We start from the raw sequence: 14,228 nt of genomic DNA on the forward strand, positions 1-14,228 counted from the left end.
AAAAAAAAAAGCTCCTAGCTTGCATTAGTTGCATTTATCCCATTTTTTACAGTTAAATTTCAATTTCTCAAACTAAAAATTATGTACTAAAACATAGGAACCATGAATAAATATTCACAACAGCTGTCACACAGTAACATTATATGAAAGCATGCCAGGTTCTACATTTGTGCTGAAGACAACCAGCTCTACCTCATCACCACCTCTCTTGACCCTCCCATTGCTTTTAAGTTGTCAGACTGGCATTCCTGGGTGAAACAAAATTTATGCTGATTTATAATTGGCAAGACTGAAGCCATTGTCCTTGGCCCCCTGTACAAACTGCATTCCTTCACCATGATCTCCATCCACTTCTCAAGTCATTATCTCAGGCTGACCCAGACTGATTGCAATTTCAGAATGTCTTCTGTCATCTATTACTGAAATTTCACTCAGATGAAGTAAGTGATGGTGGCAGTTATTGCTTTTACTGTTGAAGATCAGTGGAAAACTAACAAGCTTTTACAGTAACTAAAATACTTCAGCCTCAATTTTATGCTCAAGTCTCGAGTGAGACTTGAATCTTATCACCTCCTGCCTCAAAGACAAAAATGCTAGTGTTGAACCTGGACTTCGGCAGCATAAGAACATTGGAATTCTACGTGTATACATTTTCTTAAACGTCAACAGAAAATGTCAGTAGATATAATAGGTCAGTTAACTCCTGAAGAGAAAGAATAGACTAGCTAGGTTCTGAATGCACTGGTTCAACTTTGGTTCAGATTACCAATACTGGTGATTTTGCTTTTATTTTTGATCAAACATATTTTTTTCACCATTTTGGTTATTTTGCTGATCAGTGCAACTTTAACAAATTTTTATTGCTTTTAAAGTGATTTTTGGAGAGGACGTTGCCTTTGGAGGTGTTTTCCGGTGTACAGTTGGACTCCGGGACAAATATGGTAAGTTATGTACTTTTTCTTAACATGTAAGTGTGTTACCATCTAGTAACCCATCAAGGAGTTTAGATGACATCCACAGCTCTATTTGAATCGTTATCCTTCATTTTTCTTATTTAGGATTATATATTTACTAATATCCAATTTTGGAATAATCGGACAAAACTTGGTAGGAAGGCTTAATGTGACTTAATGACAGAAACTATTGGGAGGTTTTGAGGCTGCATTCCTGTCAATGGTTTTTCTAGCCATATCTTCCCCAGAGTCTATTGCTGGGTGACCAAACTTAAAAGGTGTGCCATTTCAATATGCCAATCAGGATTCTTTGATGTATGTAGATTATGATTGTCAATTTAGGACAATGCTGGCAGTCTGAATATGAATATAGTAACTTGGGCCATTGTTGCATTGGGTCCACCCATCTTGCTTTTGAGAACTCCCTCTTGCTCCCAACCAAACCCTTCTTCCAGCCTGGATTGCTGGTGGGGCCACCTAATGCTTTTGTAGGCCTGGAATTGGCAGGCTTGCCCCGGAGAGCTTGTTTTCTTCCTTCAGCCTGCTGGCCCTCTGCTGACTGGCCTCAGCCCTCCCCTGTTGGGACTATCAGGCAGCTGGTGGATGCGCTCCTCTGGCCAGTGCATGCAGTTGAAGTCTGCTCTCATATGTTTATCATATAACTGCATTTAAATTGATCCAAGTTTTAAATATGATGCACAGCAGGCATTGGATGATGACAGGACTTTTCATTAAATTCAGATTGATTATCCAATTCAGTAAAGAACGGCAAATTAAATTTAATTGAAAGGACCTGACCTGACAGTCAGTTTCTCATTTGTGGATCTGAATATTGTGGAGATGCAATTAGTATAGTGGGATACACAGGACATTGGAATATTTAATGCCTACATAGGTAATTCACTGTTTAGATGGCCCTACAATATGACAATAAATACACTTAAAGACTAATTAATTGGCTATGAAGTGATTTTGGATGTTCTGAGGTGGTGATGGGTGCTATATAAATGCATGTTTGTTCTTTTCTTGGTGTGCTAGATTTTGTAGTAAATGAAGAGAAAATTTAGCTTACTCTTGTGCAATTCTGATCCCACACTTCAAAAGGAATATGTGCGCTTTGGAAAGAATACAGAGAAGAGGAAGAAAACATGTAAGGGGATGAGTACAAAGGTGGTTTAGAGAAGCTTAAGAGAAGGTAGTTGGTTTAAAATGTTTTCCATATACTGTACTTGAATGCTAAAAATGTTGTATTGAGAAAAAGCTAGTGGCGCAAATGATTTAAACATTTCTGTACTGCTTTCCTTTACAGTTTGCAGAAATTTTGGTTGAGTTTGACTTGGTGGGAAACTTGGTGAAATTACAATCACTTGGGAAGCAGTGCTAAACAAACTAATGGAACTGCAAACCGACAAGCCTGCAGGTTCTGATGGACTTCATCCTAGGGCCTAAAAATACGTGGCTAATGAGGTAGTAGATGCATTGGTGCTAATTTTCCAAAATTCACTAGATTCTGGAAAGGTTCCATCAGACTGGAAAGTAGCAAATATAACCCCTCTATTCAAGAAGGAAGGGAGACAGAAAACAGGAAACTATAGGCCAGTTAGCTTGATGACTGTTGTGGGGAAGGTGTTAGAATTGATCATTAAGGAGGTTATAGCTGGGCACTTAGAGAAACTCAAGGTAATTGGGATGACTGAGCATGGTTTTGTGAAAAGGAAATCATGTTTAACCAATTTATTGGAAGTCTTTGAAGGAGTAACGTGCACTGTGGATAAAGGGGAGCCTGTAGGTATGTTGCACTTGGATTTCCAGAAGGCATTTGATAAGGTACCACATCAAAGGTTGTTGCGGAAAATAAAAGCTCATGGCGTTGGGGGTAACTTGGTATGGATAGAAGATTGGCTGGCTGGCAGAAAACAGTATGCCTAAATGGGTCTTTTTCTGATTGGCAGGATGTGATGAGTGGAGCCCCGCAGAGATCTGTGCTGGGAACTCAACATTTTATAATTCACATCAATGACTAAGGCGAGCGGAGTGAAGGCATGGTAGCTAAATTTGCAGATGACACAAGATAGGTAAGATAAGTATGTTGTGCAGAGGACTTAAGGAGGTTGCAGATGGATATAGATAGGTTGATTGAGTGGTCAAAAATCTGGCAGATGGAATATGATGTGGGAAAATGTGAAGTTGTTCATTTTGGTAGGAAGAATAAAAAAGAGTATTGCTTAAAAGGAAAACAGCTGCAGAGTTCCGAGGTGCAGAGGGATCTTTGTGTTCTCATGCGTGAGTCACAAAAAGTTATTATGCAGGTACAGCAAATGATTAAGAAGGCTAATGTAATGCTATCCTTTATTACGAGAGGAATTGAACATGAAAGTAAGGATGTTATGCTTCAGTTATACAGGCATTGGTGAGACCAAATCTCGAACATTGTGTGCAGTTTTGGCCTCCTTATTTAAGGAAGGATGTAAATGTGTTGGAGGCGGTTCAGAGGAAGTTTACTAGATTGATACCTGGAATGAGCAGGTTGTCTTATGAGGATAGTTTGGACAGGCTGGACTTGTTTCCACTGGAGTTTAGAAGAGTGAGGAGTGATTTGATTGAAGTACATCAGATCCTGAATGGCCTCGACAAAGCAGATATGGAAAGGATGTTTCCTCTTCAGGCTGAGTCCAGAACCAGGGAGCACTGGTTTAAGATTAGGGGTTGCCCTTATAGGACAGAGATGAGGAGGAATTTTTTCTCTGAGGGTTGTGGGACTTTGGAACTCTTTGCCTCAGAAGGTGGTGGAGGCAGGGTCGCTGAATAATTTTAAGGCAGCAGTAGATAGATTCTTGTTAGACAAGGGGATCAAAGGTTATTGGGGGTAGATGTCAAATGTGGAGTTCAAAACACAAACTGATCAGCCATAGTCTTATTAAATGGCAAAGCGGGGTCTCGAGACTGAATGGCTACTTCTTTCCTATTTTGTTTCTTCGTATGATACAGCATTGGCAAAAATGGAATCATAGAATTATAGAAATTTACAGTACAAAAGAAAGCTATTTGGCCCATCGGCTGATAAGCCACCCATCTAGCATAGTCCTACTTTCCGGCTCTACGTCTGTAGCCTTGCGGGTTATGGCACTTCAAGTGCATGTCTAAGTACTTTTTAAATGTTGTGAGGGTTTCTACCTCCGCATTTCAGGCAGAGTTCCAGGTCCCCACCAGCCTTTTGGTGAAAAATATTCTTCTCAAATCCCCTCTAAACATCCTACCTCTTACCACAAAATAAGGGTTATGAACCCCTCAAGTAAGGGAAATAGTCCTGCTCTACCTACTCTATTTAGACTCCTCATTTTATACACTTCAATTAGACCTCCTCTCAACCTCCCCTGTTCCAAAGAAAACAACCCATGTCTATCCAATCTTTCCTCATAACTGATATTCTTCAGTCCAGGCAATATTGTCGTAAACCTCCTCTGAACCCTTTCTTGTGCAATCACATCTTTCCTATAGTGTTGTGACCAGAAATGCACACAGTAACTAGTGTTTTATACACTTCCAGCATGACCTCCCTGCTCCCATGTTCTTTGCCTTGGCTGATAAAGATAGGAATGCTGCATGCTTTCTTGACCACCTTGTCAACTAGTCCAGCCATCTCAAGGATCTGTGGACATGCGCTTCAAGATCCTTCTGTTCCTCTATTCTTCTCAGTATCTTACCATTTATTATTTATTCACTTGCCATGTTAGCCTTCCCCAAAAATATGACCTTATGCTTCTTTGGATTGAACTCCATATGTCACTGTTCTGCCTGCTGACTAGCCCATTGATACCTTGCTGCAGTCTCAGCTTTATTGTCAACCACTCAACCAATTTTTGTATCATGCAAACTATTTTAATCATATCCCCTACATTTAAAGTCCAAACCATTTATATATGTCATAAAAAGCAAGTGACCTAGTATTGAGCCCTGTGGAACGCCACTTGAGGTGGCTAGGGGGAGTTGGGAAAATTCTCGGTTCAGCCCACTGTCTCGGGAGAAAGTGCCTGCCAAGGCAGGATCTCCTTTGCTGAATGTGAGAGCTGGAGTCGGGCAAGCCAGCCTGGGAAGAAATGCGGAGGCAGTCTGTTTAAAAGACCTGCCTTGGTGCTGTGGGACTGTGTCCCAGTGAAAAAACAGAAAGGCCACCCAGCCCTCACCTCTCACACCCCTCCATCTTCCATACACTCCCTATGCTTCATCCATGCCACCTCATGCCCCCCACCCTCCTCCTCAGGCCCCTCATGCCCCACGCCAAGCTCTGCCCTTCCACCCACCTCCCTTTGGCCCTTTATGTCCCCTATGGCAAGCCCTGCCCTACCTCCCACCCCCTAACCCAAACTCTGGCACTTCCATCCCCATTGACCCACTGTACACTGTCTTGAACCAATGAACACCAGAGCGTAAAGTGGGCGTGCAGAAAAAAGGCAAACGAATAAAAATGTCAATCATCCAGGCCCTCTGAAGTTTCAGAAAGCACAAACGCTCAAAACCACTTGAGTTACCTAATGTAATATAGTGAAATTGATTGCAGAGATGAGAGAGCCTGAACTGTCAATCAAGCCACGTTTCCTCTGGGGCGCAGAATACTTTTTTTCAAGCTTAGAAAGTGACCAAAGGATTACATTTTCTTAAAGCTTTTCATTAAACATCTCACTTTACATTGTGATGTTCATTGGTTCGGAGAAGGAGACAGTGGGCCAATTAAATAGTTAGTGCATTGGTTTTAATTTTCCAAAATTTCCTAAATTCAGGGAAGGTTCCATTTGATTGGGAGATAAATGTAACTTCTTTATTCAAAGAGTGAGGGAGACAGAAAGCAGGAAACTGCAGGCCAGTTAGCTTAACATCTGTCAGAGGGAAAATGTTAGAAGCTATTATTAAAGATGTTATAGCAGGGTACTTAAAAAAATTCAAGGCAATCAGGCAAAGTCAACATGATTGTGCTGTGGATAAAGGTGGATGTACTGTACTTCGATTTCCAGAAGGCATTTGATAAGGTGCCAAATCAAAGTTTATTGCCAAAACTAAAAGCCCATGGGGTAGGGGGTAATAAATTGACATGGATAGAAGATTGGCTGGCTAAAGGGAGACATAGAGTAGGCATAAATGTGTCTTTTTCTGGTTGGCCGGATGTGACGAGTGGTATGCTACAGAGATCAGTGCTGGGGCCTCAACTTTTTTACAATTTTTATAAATGACTTGGATGTAGAGACAATTGGTATGGCTGCTGAATTTGCTGATGACATAAAGATAGGTAAGGAAGTAAGTTGTAAGGAGGACGTAAGGAGGCTACAAAGTGACATAGATAGGTTAAGTGAGTCGACAAAGACCTGGCAAATGGACTATAATGTGGGCAAATGTGAAATTGTCCCATTTTGGCAGGAAGCATAAAAAGAAGCATATTATCTAAATGGTGAGAGATTGGAGAGCTAGTCCAGTGCATGAATCGCAAAAGGCTAGTATGCAGGTACAGCAGGTAATTAGGAAAGCTAATAGAATGTTATTATTTATTGTGAGGGGAATTGAATAACAAAGTAGGGAGGTTATGCTTCAGTTTTACAGGGCACTGGTGAGATCACATCTGGAGTATTGTGTACAGTACTGGCCTCCTTATTTAAGGAAGGATGTAAATATGTTAGAAACAGTTCAGAGAAGGTTTAAAAAATAAAAACAAAAAACTGCAGATGCTGGAAATCCAAAACAAAAACAGAATTACCTGGAAAAACTCAGCAGGTCTGGCAGCATCAGCGGAAAAGAAAAGAGTTGATGTTTTGGGTCCTCATGAAGGTTTACTAGGCTTCGACCAGGCATGGGTGGGTTGTCTTATGAGGAAAGGTTGCACAGGTTAGATTTGTATCCACTGAAGTTCAGAATAGTAAGATGTGACTTGATCGAAACCTTTAAGATCCTGAGGGGTCTTGACAGGGTGGATGTGGAAAGGCTGTTTCCTTTTCTGGGAGAATTTAGAACTAGGGGTTACAGTTTAAAAGTAAAGGATCGCTCATTTAAGACAGAGATAAGAAGAAATTTTTTCTCGGAGGGTTGTGAGTTTTTGGAACTGTTCCTCAAAAGGCAGTGAAAGCAGAGTTTTTGAATATTTTTAAGGCAGAGCTAGATAGATCCTTGATTAACAACCGGATGAAAGGTTATCGGGGGTAGACGGGAAGTTACAATCAGATCAGCCATGATCTTATTGAATGGCGGACTCCTGCCCCTAGTTCATATATTCGTATGTAATGGGCATGGGGGCATGAGAGGACCTAGAGAGTGGGTGGAAGGGCAGAGCTAGGAATAAGGGGCATGATAGGGCCTGAGGGGGTGGGTGGGGAATTGTAACTTGGCATAGGAACATGATGGGGACCTTTTGAACTTCCCTTTCATACGGTCCCTCTCATGCACACTAGGGGTCATGACTCCTGTAAGGGGCCTTGATCCACAACTCTTTAAAAGCTGGCCCGACCCCATGACAATTGCGGAAGTCTAGGAGATACTTATGTCCGTAATGGAGCCGGCCAGGTCGGGATTGCCAGATGCAGGCTTTTGACAGGAAGCAGCCCGTACCCTTTAAAGGCAGTCTTAAAAATTGCACAGCCCGGGAATGGGGTCGGGAATCATGCAACTGGGACCCGCTCGCCATTTTTGAAGGATTCCCAAGACTTGGTGAAAATCCCCTTCTGAGCCAATTTTGGATGCAACTTGCAACTTTGTCATGAGCTTTTACTTTCATGACGAGTTTACCATGTGAGGCCTTATCAAAAGCCTTGCTAAAAATCATATCAATACATCAAATGAGCAAATTTTGGGTGCGACTTGTAACTTTGTCATGAGCTTTTACTTTCATGACGAATTCACCATGTGAGGCCTTATCAACAACCTTGCTAAAATTCATATACATCAAATGAGCTACCCTTTTCAACCCTCCTTTTTAACTCCTCAAAAAATTCAATTGTATTAGTCAGGTGCCACCTTCACTTAACAAATCTGTGCTGAGACTGTCTTTGATTAATCTGAGTCTTTCTAAAAATTTATCTTGTCCCTCAGAATTTTCCAATTGTTTTCCCACAACCAAAGTTAGGCTGACTGGCCTCTAATTGCTCAGTATATCCCTTTCTCCCTTTTTACACAATAGTATAATGTTAGTTGTCCTTCAACCTTCTGGCACCACACCAGCAGAGAAGGTTGGAAAATGATGGTCAGAGCCTCCACTGTTTTCTTAACTTAAAGTCTTAATTTGTTTGGGAGTGTGGAACCTCCCCTAGACATTTCCTTACACTTGACCAGTGCTGTTCTGAATCATTCTGTCTGGGGGGAAGTTCAGCCTGACTGAATATTCCTTCATTCAGTCTCAGAAACTATTGAAACCTTGTTTCTAGGGGAAATACAATTTGTGACTGTTAGTCTGCTCCTTCAAAGGCTGGCAATGCAGAAATTTTTGTTGGCTGAGCTCTGTGCTGAAGAATATAAAGAAATTGGCTTTCCTCTGTTTGTCCTCTATGCTTCCTTTTGAAGAATGTACTGTTACTTGTGGTTATTGTGTTGGAACATGTCTATTAAATATTTTGTACGAACACTCTGTACTGAACGCAGTATTTTAAAATTAAGGAACCCGTTTAATGTTCCTAAGCCATATATCTAGCTATGGCCAAAATTGTTGGTGGACAATTTGCTCCAAGGTGAGAGATGTTTTTGCTCAGGTCAGTGTTGTTCTTCAGCAAACACATTGAACAAGAATTAACCAGTTAACGATTTCTGTTCAGTGGCTTACTATTTAAAGATTGCATTATCATCTTGCTATTTATTGTGTTTTGTAGGTGCAATTTTATTGGATTTCTACCAATTGCACAGCCCGGGAATGGGGTCGGGTCTTGATTGTGGTATTCACAAACCCATTCCCGGCTGTGAGCAATGAGGTGGGTGTTAAGAGGCTTTAGGGCGATTTAGACAGGTTGAGTGAGTGGGCAAATACATGGCAGATACAGTAGAGCGTGGCTAAGTGTGAAGTTATCCACCTTGGTAGGAAAAACAGAATGGCAGAGTATTATTTAAATGGTGAGAAATTGGGAATTGTTGATGTACAAGGGGACCTGGGTGTCCTTGTACACCAATCACTGAAAGCAAGCATGCAGGTGCAGCAAGCAGTTAAGAAGGCAAATGGGTACGCTGGCCTTCATTGCGAGAGGACTTGACTACAGGAGCAAGGATGTCTTACTGCAGCTGTACAGGGCCTTGGTGAGACCACAAATGGAGTATTATGTGCAATTTTGGCCTCCTTACTTAAGAAAGGATATACTTGCCATAGAGGGAGTGTAGCAAAGGTTCATCAGACTGATTCCTGGAATGGCAGGATTGTCATATGAGGAGAGATTGGGCTGACTAGGCCTGTATTTACTGGAGTTTAGAAGAATAAGAGAATATCTCATTGAAACGTATAAAATTCTGACAGGGATGGACAGGCTGGATGCAGGGATGATATTTCCTCTGGCTGGGGGGGATCTAGAACAAGGGGCCACAGAGTCAGAGTATGGGGTAGACCATTTAGGACTGAGACGAGGAGAAACTTCTTCGTTCAGAGGTTCATGAACCTATCACAGAATCACACAGTGCAGAAGAGGCCCTTCGGCCCATCGAGTCTGCACTGACACGTGAGAAACACTTGACCTACCTACCTAATCCCATTTACCAGCACTTGGCCCATAGCCTTGAATGTTATGATGTGCCAAGTGCTCATCCAGGTACTTTTTAAAGGATGTGAGGCAACCCACCTCCACTGCCCTCCCAGGCAGTGCATTCTAGACTGTCACCACCCTCTGGGTAAAAAAGTTTTTCCTTACATTCCCCCCAAACCTCCTGCTCCTCACCTGGAATTTGTGTCCCCTCGTGACTGACACTTCAACTAAGGGGAACAGCTGCCCCCTATCCACCCTGTCCATGCCCCTCATAATCTTGTACACCTCGATCAGGTCGCCCCTCAGTCTTCTCTGCTCCAACAAAAACAACTCAAGTCTATCTAACCTCTCTTCATAACTTAAATGTTTCATCCCAGGCAACATCCTGGTGAATCTCCTCTGTACCCCCTCCAGTGCAATCACATCCTTCCTATGATGTGGCGACCAAAACTGCACACAGTACTCCAGCTGTGGCCTCACCAAGGTTCTATACAACTCCAACATGACCTCCCTACTTTTGTAATCTATGCCTCGATTGATAAAGGCAAGTTTCCCATTTGTCTTTTTCACCACCCCACTAACATGCCCCTCTGCCTTCAGAGATATATGAACACACGCCAATGTCCCTTTCTTCCTCAGAACTTCCTAGTGTCATGCCGTTCATTGAATACTACCTTGTCAAATTACTCCTTCCAAAGTGTATCACCTCACACTTTTCAGGGTTAAATTCCATCTGCCACTTATCTGCCCATTTGACCATCCCATCTATACCTTCCCCTAGCTCAAGACACTCAACCTCACTGTTAACCACTCGGCCAATCTTTGTGTCATCTGCAAACTTACTAATCTTACCCCCCATATAGTCATCTATGTTGTTTATATAAACGACGAATAATAGGGGACCAAGCACACATCCCTGTGGTAGGCCACTGGACACTGACTTCCAGTCATGAAAACATCCTTCTGTCATCACTCTTTGTCTCCTACAACTAAGCCAATTTTGAATCCACCTCATCAAATTACCCTGTATCCCATGTGCATTTGCCTTCTTTATAAGTCTCTCATGTGGAACCTTGTCAAAGGCTTTGCTGAAATCCATATAAACTACGTCAACTGCACTACCCTCATCTACACACCTGGTCACCACCTCAAAAACATTCAGTCAAACCTATGGAATTCTCTACCACAGAAGGCTGTGGAGGCCAAGTCATGGAATATATTTAAGAAAGAAATGGATAGATTTCTAGACTGTAAAGGCACCAAGGGATATGGGGAGAGCACAGGAGTATGGCGTTGAGATAGAGGATCAGCCATGATCATATTGAATGGCGGAGCAGGCTCGAACGGCCGTACCCCTACTCCTGCTATTTTCTATGTTTCTGTAAACCTGTGCATGTTATGTAATTGATATAATAAAGTGATAACTTTGTATTCGTGATGCAAGATTATGTGAAAATTTAAAGTAATACATCAGCATTGTTTTGCAAGTTTTATAAACAGTTATTGTAGCTATGCAAGTATATGGCTTCCCTATCTCAACTGTGCACCTTTAAAGCGGTGTCTTCATTGCATTGAATTGTTTTAGAAGCTGGAATATTTTACAGTGGTGCACTGCTTCATTGCCTAATGGGAATGGGAACGTTGCGAATTTCAATCAGATATTAGTGGGAAATACCAAACAGAGATGTGGTCTTTCCCAAAGAATAGAAGGAAAAATTGGAAACTTGCAACCAGGTTTTCTGCGGTACACTTGGCAATATGATCTGGCTCACTCATGGGACCTAGAGGATTGTATGAGTAATTGGATGCTGTGATTTTTATTCCTGCTGGTACATGATGCCAGTGCCTGAAGGATAGTGGTGATTATAACCATACAAGCACTGGAAAGTTTATATGTACCCTGTATAGGTTAAGCTAAGTGTGGTTTGAGAAGTTTAAACTCCAGCTGTATCTTGTGTGTAGTTGGGGGTCCCTCGGTGTTGACACTCTGTGCTTTAAACATCCAGGCTTAATGGGCAGTGCACCTTTGTGCAGTGTGCACAGGCAGACATAAACTTGACACCCTTTTTTCAGTACCTTAGTTTCAAACCTTGTAAACATGATCATTTTCTGATTGATGATAGTGGCAGTTATCTGCTTGATCCAATTGAAATTCTATATTTTCAGTATGTTAACAGTAGTGATGGAATGCTCATCATGTACCTGAATGGGTGCAGCTGCAACAACACATAAGCTCAACACCCACCAGGGGAGAGTAACTCTTTCGAGTACAAACCCGTTTCCATCTGTTTCAGATGAAGTTACATTGTTTGCCATTGTGAGATTTGAACTCTTGATCTTGGGGTTACAAACCCAGTACCATAACCACTTGGCTATTTAGGCCAAGCTACCAGGAGAGAGTATTCTGCCTTAATTGGTGCCACTGCCAATAGATTCAATATCCACACCCTCCAGCTGCTTTGCACGAAAGGGTGCAGCAATTTAACAAACTTATTTTGATAGCATTTCTCAGTTCAATGACCTCTACCGCCAAGGAGGACAAGAACAGCAATATTATGCTCATCACCTGCAACTTCCCCTCCAATTCACACACCTTTCTGTCTTGGATACATAACACCATTCATCACTTTTGGGTCAAAATACCACAATTCCCTAGCTGGAATCATTGTGGAGCACAATAAGCTTAAGGACAGCTCAAGGAGAAGGCCCACCATCAGCTTTTCAGGATAAGATGGGATAGGTAATAAAAATGCAGTGTTATCAACATTGCTCACTTTCCAGGAACAAATAAATGGAAAAAAATAATTTTCTATAATTTCTTCAGCCGCCTTTGCAGTAAGAAAATAGTCCTGGAACTCAGTTCTGTAATCATAACTGTATTTCAAAGTCTCTTTTTAACTTGCTCTCCTCTAAGGAGAACATCGCCAACTTCTTCAGTCTCTCAGCATAACTACAGTCCCTCATCCCTGGCATAAAAACAGAAAATGCTGAAAACACTTAAGATGTTGGCAGCAACTGTGGAGGGAGAATCAGAATTTGTGTTTCTGGTCTTTGACCTTTCATCAGTTCTGATGGTTGATCTTTGCACTCAAGCCTTGGAGAGTGACTTGAACGTGGAACCTTGTAACTCAGGGGCAAGCGTGCTACCAACTGAGCCACTGCTGACACTCAAATCCCAAATATCTCTCTTCCTGCAGCCCTTTAAAATTTTTAAATTAGTTTATCTTGCCTCTCATTCTTCCTATTGAAATTTATCACCATTCCACTCTGCGATACAGTTCACCTGCCACGTGCCTGCCCATCTTACCAATTTGTGTCCCCCTGGAGTCTGATAATATCTTCTTCACTGCTGATGCAGCTAAACTCGGACATGTGGTAAGCAGACTTTGAAATTATGCCCTGTTCTGTCCTGATCAGTCATATGTATCGAAAAGCAGTAGTCCTAATACCGACTCTTGAGGCGCACCACTGATTACCTCCCTCATGCCTGAAAAGCAACCTTTCACCACTACCTTCTGTTTACTGTCCCTTAATGAATTTTGCATCATGCTACCAGTGTCCCTTGAATCCCATGAGCTTTAATTTTTCTAACGTTTATTATGTGGTACTTTGTCCTGCGTCCTTTGCAAGTCTGCGTACAAAATATCAACCGTACTAGCCCCACCTGCCCTCTGCAATACTTCATAGAAGAACCTGATCAAATTAGTGAAACACTATTGCCTTTAACGAATCTATGCTAACTTTTATCTATTAGCCATACTTTTCCAAATGTCAATTAATTTTGTTTCGGATTATTGAATGGTGAGCAGGTTTGAAGGACTAAATGACCACCTTCTTTTCCTAAGTTGCAAGCAGAAATCATTCTGCGGTCAGTAGCTTACTGATGTCATGGAAGTAGCATGTGCCTTCTTATGATGGGAGGTTTGCATACTTCACTGTGTAACTACTTGAAAATTTAATCTCCTTTGTGGATTGAATGTATGATCATCATTGTTAATCAGAGTCATGGTCAGTGAAATCTTTTAATGGCCACAGAATGTGAGGGATTAATTGGCACTTGAGCTGAATCATGATTTTTTTATCAATTTAGCAGAATGCATTTGGGAGAATCTGGAATGTGAATAAAGTCACAAAAAAACCCTTTTATGTTTGAAATGCAAAATCAATAAACAGCATTTGAAAAGGGTACGCTGCTTCTACTCAGCGAGGCAACACAATTAAAGTCCACAGTGAAGGCACTTAATTTGATGGACAAGTTTACCATGTGAATTGGTAAGTTGAATAACCTCCTGGAGAATTGAACTTACCACATTAACTTACTGGAATCTTGTTTTTCTTTCTAACTTAAAGAAAGAAACATAATTAATTTGTTAGCTAAGAGTAAAGTAAGGCTCCTGTTTGAAATAATTGACTAAGTTCCACAACTGTCACCTTCACACAGCGTGCTCAGGAGTTTTTAACAGTGTTCAGGAAACTCAGTTAGGTGTGATATTTCTTACTTGAGCAAAAGCTGGCACTAGAGCCCTGCAAAATCAAAGCCCCTATTCAGTCACTTACTGTTTCATTGTTCGCGTCCTTCTAT

General features: G+C 41.6%; 1 protein-coding gene across 5 annotated transcripts in view; it reads left to right on the forward strand.

Annotated features, from left to right (window-relative positions):
- Window positions 1-14,228, forward strand: part of bckdhb (branched chain keto acid dehydrogenase E1 subunit beta) — a 358,392-nt gene that overhangs the window by 21,000 nt on the left and 323,164 nt on the right. For 4 of the 5 annotated variants that reach the window (XR_005943144.1, XR_005943143.1, XM_041188861.1 and 1 more), the window contains exon 3: window positions 873-941. The exons of the other annotated variant lie outside the window; for it this stretch is intronic. Coding sequence is in view for 2 of the 4 variants with exons in the window: in XM_041188861.1 (XP_041044795.1) it covers window positions 873-941 (69 nt within the window). In the remaining 2 variants the exon portion in view is untranslated. The remainder of the gene's footprint in view (window positions 1-872; window positions 942-14,228) is intronic. 5 annotated transcript variants of the gene reach the window in all.

Source organism: Carcharodon carcharias, chromosome 5 (genome assembly GCF_017639515.1).
Source record: "Carcharodon carcharias isolate sCarCar2 chromosome 5, sCarCar2.pri, whole genome shotgun sequence".
Lineage (NCBI taxonomy): Eukaryota > Metazoa > Chordata > Chondrichthyes > Lamniformes > Lamnidae > Carcharodon > Carcharodon carcharias.